The 18,906-nt window shown below is 36.1% G+C and overlaps 1 protein-coding gene across 1 annotated transcript; it reads right to left on the bottom strand.

Moving 5' to 3' along the window:
- Nucleotides 1-2,298: 2,298 nt before the first annotated feature.
- Nucleotides 2,299-18,351, bottom strand: LOC124961293 (patched domain-containing protein 3). Its single transcript, XM_047519931.1, is given in 6 exon segments — nt 2,299-3,794; nt 6,248-6,393; nt 15,969-16,090; nt 16,950-17,666; nt 17,668-17,707; nt 18,044-18,351. Coding segments are annotated over 6 exon segments (2,829 nt in total).
- Between the last annotated feature and the right edge of the window lie 555 nt (nt 18,352-18,906).

Raw genomic sequence — 18,906 nt, 5'->3', positions numbered from 1 at the left:
ATGAACTAGAGAAATAACAGAGAAAATCCCAAAGACCAAAAGTTGGTTCTTTGAAAGATTTAATAATATTCATAACTTTTAGCCATACTGATCGAAAGATAAAACAGATATAATACAAATTACCAATATCAAGAATTCCACAGGGACCATCACTAGAAACATTAAAAGAATAAGAAAATAATCAATTGACCACTTTGCTGAAAAACGGTTAAATTCCTCACAAGACAAAACATCAAAATTGACCAAAGAAGAAATAGAACATCTGAATGGATTTGTAACTCATCAAAGAAAGTGAATTTGAAAATTAAAAACAAAACAAAACAAAAATTTCCAGGAAAACTCCAGACTCAGATGAATTCTATTAAACATTTAAGGAAAAATGAGGAAGAAATAACATCAACCATACATCAACTATTTTAGAAAACAGAGAAGAAGGAACACTTACCAGCTCATTTCCTGAGGGTAGCACAACCCTGATATGAAAACCTGAGACAGACATTACAGAAAAGGGAATTGCAGACCAATAGCCCTCACGAGCATGGGAAAAAAAAAACATTGAAAAATATTAGCAATATATGAAAAGAATGATATGCTATGATGATAGGCTATGACCAAATGTGGGTCATACTAGTAAAGCAAGGTTTGTGTATTGTTTTAAAACAACTTATCATAAATTACTGTATTAACGGAATAAGAAAGAAAATGATATGTCTATATTAATAGATGGACAAGTATTTAAGAAACCCATACATGGTATAATATCTACACAAACTGAGAGTATAAAGGAGCTTCTTCAGTCTGAAAGAAGATTTTGTGAAAACTCCCTTATACTCATGGTACTGATGAAAAAGTGAAAGTGAAACATGTTCCCTAGAAAACTGGGAGCAAGGCAATTTTTTCTGTTTTTTTTTTATTTTTTTACAACATTTTATTGGATATTTTAGCCAGTTCATTAAGGCAAGTGAGAAAAAAGAGAGAAAGATTATAAAGAATTAAATAAAATGATCTTTATAAGCCATTACATAATTGTGTAGATAAAAATACTAAAGAAACTATACAAAAATCTATAAGAACCAATAAATGAACATGACAAGATTACACAATGTATTGTATAACAAAATCAATTGTATTTTTAAGTACTAATTAAAAAGTCTTGAAAAGGAATTTTAAATTAATATTATTTACAATGACATAGATAATTTAAAATACTTAGGAGTAAATCTATTGAAAACTACAAGATATTCTTGGATGAAATTAAAAACAACCTTAAAATGAAGAAATAAATTATGGTCATGGGCTGGAAGACCTAATATCACCAAGTTATGTATTTTCCCCAAGTAGGCATGTAAGTCATCATAACCCAGTGGAGATTCCAGAGACATTTTTAAGAAACTGACAAATGATTCCAAAACTAACATGTAAATTCAAAGGACCTAGAGTAGCCAAAACAAGTTGGAAAAGAAAAATGTTGGACATTTACACACCTAACTTTAAAAATTGATATAAAGTTTCAATAATCAAGGCAGTGTGGTATTATCCTTAGTGTAGACAAACAGATCAATGGCACAGAAATATAGCCACATACAAACTGTCCATGATTTTTTAACATAGGTGTGAGGTTAATCCTATACTAAGTATTGTCTTGACAAATGAGGCTAGGACAGTTAGGTAGCTATTCTGGGAAGAAAATGAACCCCTTTCCATATCTCCTAACAAATACATGTGTATGGATCATTGTAAAATTTTAAATCTTAGTTTTGAGAAGATGATTTTTTGTAGCCTTTGAGTTGTCATAGATTTCTTAGGACATAGAAATCACTAACCATAAAAAGAATGATAAATTGTATTTACAAACTTTAAAAACTTCTATTCTCCAAAATATACCATTAAAATGCACAGAAAAGCCCCTAAGTGGGAGAATAAATAATAAGTTGCATTTTCACATAATAATGCATGTAAGAAGCACAATGAAAATAATATTCCATTTATAGTATGAATAATATATGAAATACTTGAATTCCAGGAATAAATTTCTAATCTTATACTTGATTGTAGACACTATAATAAAGATGACAACACTTTCTAATTTAGTAAAGATATTTTAATGGAAGACTAATTAATTTTTTTCAGGATATGTTAAATAACAATTTAAAGTAGGATTTCCAAGTCAAGGAAACATGCCTTTGTTAAAAGTTTGACTATTCTTAATAATGCATTTTTTTTTTATCAGATTGGATTGAGGCAATCAGGAATTCTATAACTGGTCTTTGATTTGTTAGTGGCTATTCAAACAAACCTTCAAAAAAAGGTTAAGAAGACTGGAATAAAAATTAGGCCATGAGCAGCCCCAAATACCATAACAAGAAACATAATCTTGAAAAATGTCCTGAAGATGTATGCTTTAGCTGTAGCTAAAACACACACCCCTATTATTGTTGAAATTGCACTTTGTAACACTGGATAGCCTAGCAGATATAATGCCTCAATTGATTTTTGGTTTACTGAAATCTTAGTACTGGAAACAAATGCGTAAGATATGTGTGCAGAAAAATCAAAAGAAAACCCTATACAAATGACAAGATTAATCATGGATATGGAATCAAGATTGACATTCCAGAATGCCATGAAACCTGTTACTCCCACAATCACAGAAGCAATAGCAAAAGTTACCCACAAGGAACACATTGGATGAGGAATTAACAATAAGGACACAATGAACATAGCTGATGACGCAACCATGATATTCCGCACAGTGTTTTCTATGATTGCAGCATACTGATCAAAATATATGAATGCCTGGTTATACACCATTAAAGGAACTTCACACTTTTCAGCTATTTCTCGTAATTGGAGTAACATTATTTTCTTATTGGTTGAGGAAGAAACACCCATAGTCTGAATGAAGCCCCGAGAGGAAGTGATTTCATTTGATGATGAAGTATTAATATCATATGTAAAAACTGGAAATCTACCTAAAAATTCAGACATACCATTCATAAAAGTATCCTTATCATTAGGCTCTTGTCCACTACTTTTCATAAATTTCATATATTCGCGTAACCAAAACTCTGTAAGATTTTTATCTACAAAGTCATTTTCTTCAAAAGTCTCCATACATTTTTCCAATTTTTTCCTTACATCTTCCTCCCAGTAGTTAATACTTTCAGTAACAATAACCATAACCCTGGGACCATAATCTGAAAAATAATCTTCCTCTATATTAAAATATGGTGTAATGTAGGAATCATCACTTGCTAGATTTCGAAGGTCTAAACCTTCCTGCACCTGGAAACACCCATATATGCTGCTTGTGATATACAAAATGTATACCACCACTACAAAAAACTTGGACATGGTTCTCGTGAGTAAAGGACCAAAATAGTCTCTAAAGAACAAATTCATTGGATGGATATCAGTTCCTTGTTCATCTGGCATAGAAGAAAATGGGAGACAGCAGGCCTTTTTTAATGAGGAATATTTTTGATCTGGCTTTTTCAACCAGCGTAGGCAGAGTATTTCTCTTTTACCATCCAGGGCCATAAATGCTCCAAAACAGGTGATGTTATAAAAATAACAAAAGAGCAGGGTTGTTCCTGTATAGATGCAAAAGTATTGTACGGACCTGAAAGAACTCATAATCCCTGTATAGAAGGCCAGGACATTGGTGACAGTGGTGATTGTAATGGACACTGCCACCTTTGAATAGACATTGGACATCCGCTCTTCTATGCTATTCCTAAGACTGGTCTTCTGCCAGGCAGAAATCATGATAAACATATCATCAACCCCAACACCTGTTAAAAAAAAAAAAGAAACAGAATCTTCATACATATTAATATACAGCAAAAATTAAACAGATTGACCATTTCCTTTTTTGTCTCAAGGTCTTATTTATCTTGCCCATCCTCTGCTTAAACATGAACTTTTTTATAATGTTTTCTCAGGTTGCTTCTGAATCCACAACAGAATTTACCACTCCATCCTCTATATTAAGTCTTGCTTTACACATGCTCCTGTTATTTACACAGAGCATGGTATACTCTCACCCTAGCCTTCACTTAAGGTGATTGAGTGATGAGATCAGGAAACCTGGCTGATTGTTAGCTGAAGTAGCATCAGCAATATATCTTTGATTTCACTAGATTGAATAAAAGATCATTTCCTTTTGTAACACATTTTACGACAACATACAAATACACCCAGCCAAAATTCTGTTACTTAAAATATAAGCTGGATATATGTGTTGTATAGTTAACATCAGGCTACTTATGCGGTATAATTTGAATGGTATCTCATATTCTATAGACATACACCCAGAAAACTACACAAATGCAATTTCCCTCCTAGTCTGTCTTTGACACCTAGAATGCTATTATTCAAATTTCACTTGCTGAGGATAAGGCATTATCTCGCTGCTTCTAAGGCCAGTGCTCCTGAGATCAGAAATATGTACCACAGTAAACCTTAAGAATCCTTTATTTATCAATGCCTACTAAGTAATTAGTTCCTTTCCACAAAGACAATTAATTCTTGATGGCCTGAAATAGAACTGAAGAGCACTTGAGGATTCTGAAGTCATCAATAAAGCCTGGGAAAGGATTGCAAAGAAAGGAAACTAGAAAGGGTAGCATGACCAGTTGCAGATAAATTGCACTTCCCTCAAACTTTCTAATAAAGTTCATATTACTTTCACTCTTGTGAGCCTCTGTTTCCATGTGTATTGATATAACATCAATACTTGGAACTGAAGTATGGATCTTAATTTCAATTTATTTTTTATGGACTATATGATAATTTGGGAGAATACTGGGAATTGTAACCTGTCTCCAGTTCAGATATTCCATGGGTATGATCAAGGTAGGATGATCCAAATAAGCACAAAGCTATGTAGGCTGTCATAACCGGCACTGTGGCACCCTTATTACCACCTGCTTTGAGAATTTCAGTTGTGTTCAGTTGGACAAAAGGGAACAATTACAAATACTAAGGACCAAGAATGAACTCATTGATATGTTAGGTCCTTAAAAATTAATTTTATTACTTATATAACCTTGTTCAGAAATTGTTCTCACATATTTCTTGTTTAAATTGCTGAACTCATATATATATGTACATATGCACACCTATGTATACCGAGATTGTACAAAAGTGGCTTATATTAATCAGTTAAAGCACCTTAACTTTTGTTATTTATGGCTGCAGAGTATACACTGAGTGATTATGTACAGAAGGTGTTACTTGAAAAGCCAGCATGAACTGATACCCTTTGTACAGTTCATCTACCACCTCCTCCAGAAAACCAAAAATTATTTTGTTCAAGTTGCTTACTTTCCAATTTTTAAGTACCTTTGATTTCTCATGCTTACTGTAAAATAAATTCTGAAGATACCATTAGAAAACAATGGAAAACAACTGTAATTCCACACTTCAGAGATAACATCCATTTAGAATTTGGCTTATGTAAGTATATGCATACAACTATTCTCTCCATTTCAAGCATCCTGCTTTATAACCAGAAATTTTCATTTAACTTACATATCTTATCAAAAATACTGAATATGATTCCAGTATTTTAGTATAGTATGTTCAACTTGAAAAATCCCATATTGATATGGTATTGGGTCATTTCCAATATTTTCTAAATCATACTGAAATGAACATACTTCTACTTTTAATTACTTGTCCAATTATTAGATCAAATTCCTAGAAGTGGAATTGGTAGGTCAACAATGCTCCCTTTTTAAATTTTTTGATTTGTTGCAAACTTGAACTAAAAAAAAAAAAGTGTCACTTTACATTTTCCCACAGAAGAATATGAGGGTGTTCATTTGCACACAACCTTCCCCAAATTTTCAATCTTACTAGAACTGATTATTCTAATAAGAAAACAAGCTGTTTCACTTTTAGTCTAATTTATACCCCTTGATTAATTCAAAAGGGTTTTTTTTTTCCTTTTCCTTATATTTTCAGTTATGTGTCTGTGTGTGTGTTTGAGAGAGAGAGAGAGAGAGAGAGAGAGAGAGAGAGAGAGAGGGAGAGAGAGAGAAAGAGATGCTATTCATGTTCCCTATTTGTTCATTTGGGGTACTAGATTTTTGCAGCTCTAAAGATACATGATTCCATATGATTTTCCTGTTTCCTGACACTTCATTTGGATCTGTGCAGTCACCTAAATACAATTCCTTCCCTTATCTACCCCACCCCCGCTACATACACAATGTGTAGCCTCACATTTTGTTTTACTCACCTAGAATAAGAAATGGTGAATTTGCAACTATGATCACAAATGGCACCCCAATGTACAACATCAGGCCAAAGCCGCTCACCACTGCAAAGGCAACAGAAACCACTCCAAAGATTGCAACCCACATTTTGTTTCGTACACAGTCAAACCTGTAAATTTGGAGGGAAAAATCATGGAATTTGCGGTGGTAGCTTCCATACTGAAATTCCATCAATTGATAACATTCTTGAATTGGACAACAAGTCAGAAACCTCTGGGACAATAATTTCCACAGTTGTCTGCAGAATTTCCTTAAATTCCTAGGTACTATCCCAGACCAAATGACAGAAAATGGGGTATAGGGCAGAAACGTTGAAAATCTGTACTTTTACCAAACTCTCTTAGGTGATTTTTATGTAGTAAGTCAAACAATAATACATGGACTAACATTTCAGGATTTCAAAGATTTATTGAAGCACTGAAGATGGTCAAATCCATTCTGATTTTCAGAAGGGTGTAAATGGGATATAATAGTTAATGGAAGGATGGAAGGTATCTTAGTCTTTTTTTTCTGTAACAAAATATGGGAGGCTGGGTAATTTGTAAAGAAAAGAGGTTCATTTAGCTCAGTTTTGGATGTCTAAGGGCATGATGGCATACTGGCAAGGCTCCCCTCACTGTGTAATAACATGGTGGATGGCATCATAGTGGGAGTAAATGTGAGAGGGAAATTACACATGGTAAGACAGGAAACCAGATAGATTCAGGGGTTAGGCTTGCTCTTTTAATTATAGTTTGCTCTCATGAACTAGAAGAGTCCAATGAGAACTACTTCTGAGGGTGGCACCCATAATCACCTAATCACTTTCCACTAGACCCCACTCCTTTTATCTATCTATCTATCTATCTATATATCAATCATCTATCTATTATTTTATTGTATTGGGGATGGAACCCAAGACCTTATGCATGCTAGGCAAGTCCTCTAACACGGAGCTACAATCCAGTGCTTTTTATTTTTATTTTTGGGGGTTAGTTGCCCAGACTGGCCTCAAACTTGAGATTCTCTTACCTCAGTCTCCCAAATAGATGGGATTACAGGTGTGCCTAGCTAAATCCACTTCTTAAAGGTCTTACCACCTCTTAACACTGCCACCCTGGGACCAACCTTCCAGTACATAAACCTTTGGAGGAATACACTCAAATCATATCCTGACTATGACAGAGGGAAAGCTATACCAGAGACAGAACACATATCCATTTATGTTTTCACTCACCCCTGAACTCCAGGAAGCCATAATGCAATACTAAATAGCTCCTGCATTTCAAAACCAGTTCAGTGTATATTGTGGTAGACAAAATGTATGAAGACATTGTTTTAAATCATTTTCAGGATTCTCCTCTACTGGTGACATGGGGTCTATGGAAAAGTTGCTACTAATTTAGAGAAAAAAGGTTAAAACATACCATATTTTAAATGACTCAACCAGTGCCTACTTCCTTGTCAGACCAGCAGAAGTAAGGATATATATAAGACATTTTAAGGTATGATTCAGTGCTTTTTCTCCCCTATAGCCACAATATTACATTATGAAATATTGGCAATAACCTTTTGTTTTAGATTTTACTTGCTGAAAATTGATTCAAAACAAATAGTGAATATCTGCCTCCAGATATTTTAGTAAGGGAGACAAATCAAGTTTATTTTGGAAATCTAAGAGGGACAACTAAGGAACTGGAGCCAGTGATTCCAAAACAGCAGGATTATGACTGCCGACCTTCTTCAGGCAAGATCACATTTAAATAGATAAAATTTCTTATTACACATAAAATTCCTACATTGAGGCTGTATTTTACTTTCTCCCAATCTGCTGTTGCTATGAATTCAATTCAGAGTCTCAAATCAACTCACATAAACATATACATACAAATTCCAAATAAAATTTTATTAGAATGAGTACTTCCTAAAAACATCAATATTCATTTATAGGAGCTTAAGAACAAAGATGAATAAATCAGAAAGACCAGTAAAAATAGAAGTTATATATATCATGCTCATTCCCTTTCTTCCTCCTGATTTCTTGGGAAAAAAATTTTTTTTGGTGTAAAATTTTCAGGAAAGAAGGAAGTGAAGTATATTGTTGGTTGTAGTGACTCCGACTAGTTGTTGCATTAATATGTTGACTTAGTTTCTACATGACCTTTCTTTTAAAGTCCAATAGATGATGGAAGGAAAGTTTTCAAAGTAGAACACTAAAGGCATTTGATGAATATGCTTGCAGATATCCTAGTCCCCAAGAAGGATCCTGGTTTAAACAGTTCATCAGAACCACCAAGGAGAAGTGTTAGAATGTTAAGCTTCCAGGAACCCAACTCTAGATTCCAATTCAGTGTATTTATAGTGAAGCTGCAGAATCTTTGTGTCTAAAATTGTGCTCATATGATTCCAAAGCACAGGAAGATCTGTGCATAAAATCCAGCAGCAGAATGGTCAATTTTCCAAATTTTCTATTTACTTAGTAGGAATAGTCCAAACTAGAATTTATTACATTTAGAAAATCATGTTTATGCTTAGCAAAGCATCTGCATCTCACTTGAAAGGTAGTGGTGTTTATAACAAGTAAAGGAAAGCTTATAGGGTGTTGAGAAGTGTTTTCAGTTTTCATCAAAAGTTGATCTAATATCTGGTGCAGGTTTTATCATTTCCAGAAAATCACACAATGTTGAAATACTCTGGAAGCGCAAGGTTCCACTACCTGCTACAGTGTGAACTACAATGAAGTTCAATTTGGATCATCATAAACTTCTGAAAAAGTTTTCTTATTCAAGTGACTTCAATGCAATATAATAAATATAGATCCCTGAAATGTGTTGGAATAAGGTTCTGTCATCAGGTAAATGCATATATGCAAGGTGTAACCTTCATATATGTGGGTTGAGACAGGTAGAATGGAATATGTCTCAGGGACTATCTAGGAGGCTTCACTCAGAACATAGATAAGAGACCCTCAGTGCTCCAAAAGAAGAGAAACCAGACATGTTAAGGAACTTACAGAATCATTCACAGAAGGATCATTTTTTATTCAAGCTCAGAGAAAGCATATCATGCAGCATCCATGTCTTAAGAATTTTTTCATTACGTTTCTTCTACTCTTTGAGCATGCTCCAACTCACAACCCAGATCAGCAAGACAGAGAAAAAAAGAAGTGGTAGGGGAGGGCTGGCAAGTCCCTCTTCCCCATTAAGGGCAATCCCAAGTAGCAAGCTCCAGTCAGGAGAGGTGGAAAAACCTTAGCATCAAATTAAGTTATCACTTGTGTTTATTCCACGGATGTGAACATTTTAATTCTGACCAGAGGACTTTGTCTTACCTAAAAATTACCAGAAAAGTCACAGGGCCAGCCTGAGTTTTCATGGGGCAGAGGAAAGACTCAGTTTACCTACAAAACTTAAAGAAAATACAGGGAGACAAATGTAAAGTTGAATTTTTACATTTCATGAGTCCTGTGTGTTCCGGATGTTGGTTCCATAAGCATAAAAAGTTTTCAAAGAGAGATATAAATCTCTGCATTCATATCTACATTGTTGACTGCAATCATTTGTAAAGATAAGCAAAAATTTATTTAGTTTGTATCTTCAAAACCAGCTATCTAGTAGAAAAGTTTTACTAAACCAATGATCAGTACCTTGTATTTTAAATACACTTTGTGCTATTAACACTTTAACAAGACTGATTTTTTTTCTTTTCTGGTTTCTTTGCTTTCTAATGGATGTCATCTTTCTTTCCAGAATTATAAACTTAATGAAGTATTTTATTGCCTCTGAAGAGATCCCACTGTGGTCAAGTCCCATTGATTAATGTGGCCTCATATTTCTCTTCCTTAAATCTAGACAGCTAAATCATATGATTTGTTTCTAGACCTACCTCTACATGAGAAACAGGAAAATTTTTAAATATCAATTATCAGATTAAACCCTGAGATATTTTTATTCAGTAAGGTAAGGTCAAATTTACGAGAGGATATGGATTAAATCTCTTTGGAAGACTCTAATATGAGAATAACTGGGATCATATAATCTGTAAGCTTCCTTCTAAAAATTCTGCTTGCTGCTATTTTTTAAATTTTAGCTTTCTAATCACAAGAAGTCAAACCATGTCCAGTTCAATTTTTAAGTGCTTAACGAAGTGCTCACATAAGAACAATGGAAACACCCAAGTCAATTAAATAAGAGCTTTGTTTTTATGTAGTAAAAATTACTACTTCAAGCTTATAGCAGAAATAGGACTTGCTTCTCGGTCCTATCAACCTATCCGCCTTTCAAATGAAGTAATTAGTCATAATTGATGCAATACATAAGTCAAAAAAGATACACCAAATCAAACAAAATTAGCTATAATTTTTTTCTATTCCACTATTGCTGAAGGGCAAAATTTCAAAAGTCATCAGCAAAATGGTAGAGAAGGAAACTCTCATCTCACAGAAGCATCAAAAAATAAGCAGAAGCTATTAGAACCAATTTTGTAAACTCTGGAAAATAGTCAAAAGAGATCACCAAGTGAGTACAGAATCCAAAAAATGGCACTTCAAAACAGATTTTGTAGTAATTTCACCTGCCTATACTTACCCTCTTCCTGGTGTGGTGGCAGTCTTAAAGTGTCAAGGGTATAAAAATGGACATGGTCTTCAAGTGGCAGTAGTCTCAAATAGCAGTATTAAAGTGGTGACATCCCAGGTTACCAAGGTAGAACTATTTCCATAGACCTTGATGGAGCTGAGCTGACTTATTCACAAAATGTTACCTATGTCTGTTCTAACCTATCTGGGGCTACCTGGATACAAGCCATCCCTCTATATTCTGCCTAACTTATAACTCAGGTTGAAAGAGCTGGAAAACCATGCAAGCTGAATCCAACCCCTCAGATGCCTGGGGCAAAATATTGGAGCTCAAACATACAAAAGACTATCTGAAGAAAAAGATGCATTTCTATGGGAATTTAGGACATTCAAAAACAATCTTATTCACTGGATAATTTAGAAAGTCACAATAAACAGTAACCCTTAAGTTCAACGAAGAGATAAAAATCCCCAGTAGAGATAAATTCATTGATAAATATAAAAAACAAGTACTACTGTGTTTGGGGTGTACCTCCACATTTCCTATAGGGTTTATTAGACAAACAAATAAAAATAATCAGTAGTTTATGTTACTGGGCATACAATATATAAAGACAAATTTGAGAACAACAAAAGGGGAGAGGACAGAGATGTATAAGAGCAGAGTTTTTGTGTTTGTGAGGTTAAACTAGTAACAATTCAATATGCAGTCATGTGCCCCAAATGTTTTGGCTAAAATATTTTAGTCAATGAGAAATTGCATATATAATGGTGGTTCCACAAGATGAGAACAGCTAAAAATTCCTGTCACCTAGAGGATACATTAGCTGAAGAAGACACAAGAAAAAAAAAATCTTCAGGAAAAGAGAAAGAACCTACCAAAAAAAAACTCCTAATGAAGAGTTCAGAAGAAGCTCTGCAGACCTCAACGAACTCCTTAAAAAGTTAGAAAATTTGGATCCCAATACCAAAAGGTTTTGTTAATAGAGAAGAATGTTCATGGTGCATTATCTACTTATAAGCAATTTATAATGGGGAAAAAAAGAAACAAACCAAGCAAACCACTGTGCATATTTTTCTGAAAAAAAGATACCGCCTCAAGAAAAGCTTTTGGCAAACTCTTCAGATGTTCCAGAAAAAGGCACTGTTATCATAGGAGGTGACGGCTCCCTGGACGTAATTGCCCCTGAAGATCTTCCAGTAGGATAAGATGTAGAAGAGGAAGACAGTGATATTGATAATCCTGACCCTGTGTAGACCGAGATTAGTATGTATGTATTCAGTTTTAAGATGAATAGTTTAAAAATACAAAATAAATTTTAATAGAAGAGATTTTAAAATATGGATATAAATGAAGAAAATATTTTTGTACACCTGTACAATCTGTTTTTGGTTAAGTGTTGTCAAAAAGTTTTAAAATAATAAAAGTTTATAAAGTAGAACATTACAGTTAGCTAAGATTAATCCAGTACTGAACTGGTTTTTTGTTTTGTTTTATTTTTGTAAATTTACCATAAGATGAGTGTACTGAGTTTTAAACATTAATAGTAATGTAGTAATATTTTAGGCCTTCACATTCACTCACCATTCACACACTGACTCCCCCACAGCAACTTCCAGACCTGAAAGCTCTATTTATGGCAAGTGCCCTATACAGGTATAATATTTTTATCTTTTATATCACATTTCAACTGTACCTCTTCCATGTTAAGGTTTGTTTGAATGCACAAATACTAACCATTGTGTAATAACTGCCTATAGTATTCAGTGTAGTAATACACTATTTAGGTTTATAGCCAGGAAGCAATAGGCTATACCATGTAAGTTTGTATAAGGATACTCTGTAATGTTTGCACAACAATCAAATTGCCTAACAACACATTTTTCACCCATCAAGTGGTATGATTGTTTTAAATTTAGGATGTTATATCTAATCCCCATGGCCACACACACACACTAAAAAAAACTCTAAGAAACATCATAAAAGGAAATGAGAAGGGAATCAAAACAGCTCCCTAGCAAAATATAAAATAAACATGAAAAAAGCATAATGGGGGGAAGCAATTTCTTTAAATGTAAATGGATTAAATTCTCTAATCAAAAGACATACATTCCCAGAATGGATAAAACATGAGATCCAACTACATGCTGTCTGTAACACTCACTTTAGATCAAAGACATAAATAGAATGAAAGTGAAAGTACAGAGATACATAGTAACTGAGAGAAAGTTCCACACTAATAGTTGAGAAATTCAATATACCAATTTTAATAATGAATAAAACATCTAGGCAGAAGACTAATAAGGACATAGAGAAAATGAAGAACATTACAAACCAATTAGAATCTGCAGAGATATGTAGAAAATTCAACCTAACAATAGGAGAATATGCATTCCCTAAGATTATATGTTAGTATTATGGTTTAGATATTAGGTGTCCCCCAAAAGCTCATGTGTGAGACAATGCAAGCAGACTTAGAGGTGAAATGATCGGGTTATGAGAGCCTTAAACCAATCAGTGAATTAATCCCCTAATTGAAATATTGAGATCAACTGAGTGGTAACTGAAGGTAGGCAGGGTATGGCTAGAAAAGGTAGGTCATGGGGGGCAAGCCTTTGGGGTACATATTTCGTATCTGGTGAGTCTCTCTCTCTCTGCTTCCTGGTGCTATGACTTGAGCCACTTCCCTCCACGACACTCTTCCACTATGCTGTTCTACCTCACCTTGAGCCCTAATGAATGGAACCAACTGTCTATGGACTGACACTGACAACTGACACCTTTGAAACCATGAGCCCCGAAATAAATTTTCCTCCTCTAAAATTGTTCTTGTCAGGTCTTTTAGTCACAGCAGTGAAAAAGCTGAATAAAACAAGCACTGTCTCACTCTGTCTTCACATCATTAATGGGGCTAACAAGCTCCACCAGAACTAAACTGTCTAGTCATCTCCCAAAGGCTTCAACTTTTCATACCATCACTAAGGGGAACTTTCAGCATAAGAATTTTGGGAAGACACAACTATTCAGACCATAGTAAGAAAGATGGAAAGATTTAGAAAAGAGGTAAAATAGAGAATACAAACACAATAGAATCAATAATATCAAAAGTTGGTTCTTTGAAAAGATCAATAAACTTGATTAAACTTTACTTTGGACAACAAAGAAAATATAAGAAGATAAAAGTAGCTAAATCTACTACCCTTAAAGAAATATAAAAACTTTTATAAGAGAATACTAAGAACAACTGTATGCAAACAAATCAGGTACCTTAAACAAAATGCACAAATTCCTACAAACATGCAAACAACCTAAACTGACTCAAAATGAAACAGAAACTCTCAAGAGACATAACAATTAAAATTGAACCAATAATCAAAAAACACCCAAAAAAAATCCAGGACAGACTGGTACGGTGGTACACGCCTCCCAGCAGCTCGGGAGGCTGAGGCAGGAGGATCGAGAATTCAAAGCCAGACTCAGCAAAAGCAAGGTACTAAGCAATTCAGTGAGAACCTGTCTCTAAATAAAATACAAAATAGGGCTGGGGATGTGGCTCAGTGGTCGAGTGCCCCTGAGATCAATCCCTGGTACCCCTGCCCTGGGGAAAAAAAGAAAAATCCAGGACCAAATAGTTTCACTGGTGAATTCAACCAAACATCCAAAGAGAATTAATACTAATCCTTCTCAAATGCTTCCAGAAAGTTGAAGAAGAGGGAGCAGTTCCCCACTTACACTAGGACACCATCATTGCACTGATATCAGAACCAAACACATAACAAGGAAATTAGACCACTATCTCTTAGTTATATAGATACAAAAGTCTTCAACAAATTCTAGCAGACACAAGTTAAGAACACAATAGAATAATTATATAGCATAGTCAAATGGGACTTATACCAGAAATACAAGGGTGATTCAACAGAAGAAAACCAATCAACATAAAACATCATATTTATAGAACAAAGAAAATACATAATCATTTCAATAGATGCTGAAAAAGCATTTGACTAAATCCCACACTCTTTCATGATAAAAAAAACAATCAAAGACTAGGAATAGAAGGGGAATTTCTCCAAATAAGAAGGGCATTTATGAAAATTTCAAAGTTAACATCATATTCAAGACTGAAAGATGGGAAGATTTTCATTTAAGATTAAGGATAAGGCAAGGATGCTTGCTTTCACCACTGATATTTAACACTGTACTGGAAGTTCCAGCCAGAGTAATTAGATAAGAAATAGAAAAAATGTTTTTAAATTAGAAAGAAATATTAATATCCATTTTCATAGAATATATGATCCCATATACAAACATTCCAAAGAATCTACAAGACAACTACCAGGGTTAATAAACAAATCAGCAAAGCTGCAAGATACAAGATCAACACACGACCCAGTTGTGTTTCTATACATGTGCAATGAAAAATCCAAAAAAGAAAATAATTACGTTTAAATAGCTCTAAAAGAATACAATGCCAGGAATAAATTTATCCAAGCAAGTGAAAGACTTGTACATTGAAAGCACCAAACATTAGTGAAAACATTCTAAAGACATAAATAAATGGACAGGATGGATAGTTCATGACATTTATTGCTAAATGTCAATCCTACCACAAACAATCTACCTTTCAACACAATTCCTATAATTCCTTTATTCCTGAGAAATGAAGAAAACAGTTCTCAAATTTCTATGCAATTGTAAGGAGCCCCAGATGACCAAAATAATCTTGAAAAAGAACAAAGTTGGAGGACTCAATATTATTCAGCTATATAAAGGAATGTTCTGATACATGCTATAAGACAGATGAAAACATTGTTAAATGAAATAAGCCAGTCAGAAAAGGATAAGTCTCTAGAATAGGCAAATTCATAGAGATAGAATTGAGATTAAAAGTTAACTGGGACTGTGAGGAAGGAGCTACAGTGCATTATTGCATAATGAGCACAGAGTTTATTTGAAGTGATGGAGAAATTTGGAAACAGACTGTTGCAAGACAGTGTGGATGTAATTAATGTCATTAATTATACTTCTAAAATCATTAAGATGGTATATTTTATGTTATATATTATATATATTTATCACAATTTTTCCCAAAGTAAGAAATACAAAACTAATAAAAGTGTTTTACCTGTAGCATGATACAATTGCAAATATTATGATTAGAAGGTAGGCCAAGTGAAACAAAGGGACCACTGTCATAGAAGTTGCCTCAAATTCCAGTTGTCTGGAAATCGATGTAAAGTGGACCACCTGCCACAAAAATATACTCAGGTAAATAACTTTCAATTTCAATATTTGTGTATGAGTTACAAACACTAATAAAATGCTTTAACTTATTGATAGAAACATGTAAAATTCAACAAATATAAAAATACATGGGTTATAATTTTAGAATAGATAATATAGATTTGCTTCTTCCCACAAAATCAGTTGTGCTTTCCAAACTCTAAAACTTTTAAAATGGAATATACCCAAACTAATGTTATATAAGTTGTGAAATCTTGTCTTTCTTATTTGAAATTTGTGGCTTTTTCTAAATTTTTACTAGGTTGGTATCTTTTATTATTTTACTTGCAAAAGCATCATTTCAAGAAGGCTTGGTCTTCAAAGTCTCTTTTCAGTAGGTGTCCTGCTTTCACCAGTGTTGCTGGTGCCAAAATTACTGAACACCTACCATGTGCCTTACACTAAACTAGGTGCTCTATCCTAACTTGAAAAATGCTGAGCTAGTTATCTTCTTAAGACCATGGAACTTCCCTCAAAGGCTCATTTGTCTTTTAATCCCAATGAGCTCCAAACAAGTTTTAGGGGGATCCCAGAAATCAGAAAAGACTGACTGAAGGTAATATTTTCACAATAATTTGATTAGAAAACAAAACCCAAAATGAAATGTGAATCCTAAACAGGATTTGTGTTATGGACCAGAATGTTACCAAGGATTTATGATGAATGGTATCCATCAGTGTTTTAAGAAAGTAGGATTAAGTGCCAAATGCTGCAGGGCACACCCAGCTTTAAGTCACAGTCCTCCTTAAATAGGAAGTGCTATTGTTACTGTCCTTCAATAAGCCTTCCTCATACCTCCCACCTTCTCTCCACCTCCCTGTACCTGGATATTTTTAAAAGCCATCCTCTCCTTAAGGTTGTAAAATTCATTCAGAAAATGAACTAGCCACTCCTTGCTCCGATCGCTGTCCTCCTTCATTTCTGTCTTTAGGAAGTACAATAACCTCATGGATTTGCTCTCCAGAAGTAACTGGTTCGTTCCTACGGCATCACCTAAAATATTTCCACCAAAGAAGCCAGCCAGGTAGATGAAACGGTTGTGAAGTTTATGGAGGGGGAAGGTGAATTTGTTCAGTTCGAGGGATTTGTTCCTCTGCCAGGTGTACAGGAGTGGGTTGGAGGGCACGCAGAGAGTCCTGTACTTGGCACACACCTCTTTGTAGGGGATCTGGTCTCCGTTTTCCTTTGTCAAAGTCAGAGTCTGCACCTCTTGGTCCAATCTACTAACTTCCTCAAAGATCTCTGAGTCCAGCAGTGTTCGGCTGTTGGAGACCACCAGAATTGAAGCGAAATTGGTCTCACTGCTGCTTCTGGAAGCAGAGAAGCGATATGAGTCATTAGTGGTGAAATGTCCCTGCACAAATCGCCGCTCGGCCTTGGCTGGGCTCCCAATCGGAGTGTACTGCTCCTCGAGATCTTCTTCTTCATCCTTGGGCAGGTAAATAAAACCGATGCCAAGGGCGGCCGTCAGTAGGATGGGTACCAGCAGGAAGATCCAGGGGTGCATACCCACCAACCATCCCAGCCGTTCGAAGGCGCGGGGAGAGCGGCCCCTCCAGGCAGTTGGTGTGGCAGCGAGATCTGTGGACAGCCTCAGTCTCTTGAATAGCCCTCTGTGACTCTCGCGCAGTGGTCCTCAGTGACTGCGGGTGCGGCTCTGGTAGCGGCTTCGACTCCTGTAAGGGCTTCGGTTCCTGGAAGGGCTTGGGCTCCTGAAAGGGCTTCGGCTCCTGGAAGGGCTTCGGCTCCTGGAAGGGCTTCGACTCCTGGGAGGGTTTGGGCTCCTGGGAGGGTTTGGGCTCCTGTAAGGGCTTCGGCTCCTGGAAGGGCTTCGACTCCTGGAAGGGCTTCGACTCCTGGGAGGGTTTGGGCTCCTGGGAGGGTTTGGGCTCCTGGGAGGGCTCCGGTTCCTGGAGCGGCTTCGATTCTTGCCTCAACGGCGGTAGCCACTCTAAGCGCGGCCCTGACGACCAGCTGGGGTCTGATTCGAGTCCCTCATCGGACGCCCTAATCTCCTCGGACTCCGGCTTCCTGACGTCGATCAGCGACGGCTGGCTCTTGGGCGCCTCCTGGGAGTCGGGTTCAGGCCCCTCCACCGGCTCCGCCTTGGACTCCTCCTCTGACGGCGACTCCCACGGGGTCTCAGTTTGGAGCCCCTCTGACTCTGGGTCCACCTGAGTCTCAATCTCCGCCTGTGGCGCCACCTTAGAGGAACTAAAGCTCATTTCCGGAAGGCCCAGTGAATGTCTTCAGGCGGGACAGAGGGTTAAAGAATCGCTCCCGTCTCCTCCCACCCGACGGTTTCCTGGAGAAATTCTAGGAAGTCTTTGAGCTTGGGCTGCTCGCGCCGGAAGCTGGAGCCATCCTTCCGGAGCACGTGGTTTGGCCCCTCCCTTAACTGGCTCGAGATTTGTTGGCGGCTTGTCAATCCTTAATGAACACAAGAAACACTTTTCCACAGTGATCAAATGCGCACCTGGCCTAAAGGACTCATATTGGTCCTCAATGACCATTTATAGGCACACGAATGGAAAAGATACATTTTGCGTTAGTGGCCTGTCCTCAGGGATTCATCTAGTAGCAGTTTTCAGATAAGGTTTCTGTGAACCTCATACACTTGATTTAGTTACTATTACTGTTCTCTGGCTTCGAATGTAATGGGTATATGCATTGCCCTTGCAAAAATTAGAAGTGAGTACCTAGAATGGAAGTGCAAAGGTCTAAACCTTTCTATCCCATTCCTCTTCTCAAAGGAAGCGTCAAATGGGAATCTATATAGT

This window comes from Sciurus carolinensis, chromosome 12 (genome assembly GCF_902686445.1).
Source record: "Sciurus carolinensis chromosome 12, mSciCar1.2, whole genome shotgun sequence".
In the NCBI taxonomy this organism is placed as follows: Eukaryota; Metazoa; Chordata; class Mammalia; order Rodentia; family Sciuridae; genus Sciurus; species Sciurus carolinensis.
The sequence above is the reverse complement of the archived record's forward strand: the minus strand, read 5'-3'. Positions and strand labels throughout refer to the sequence as shown.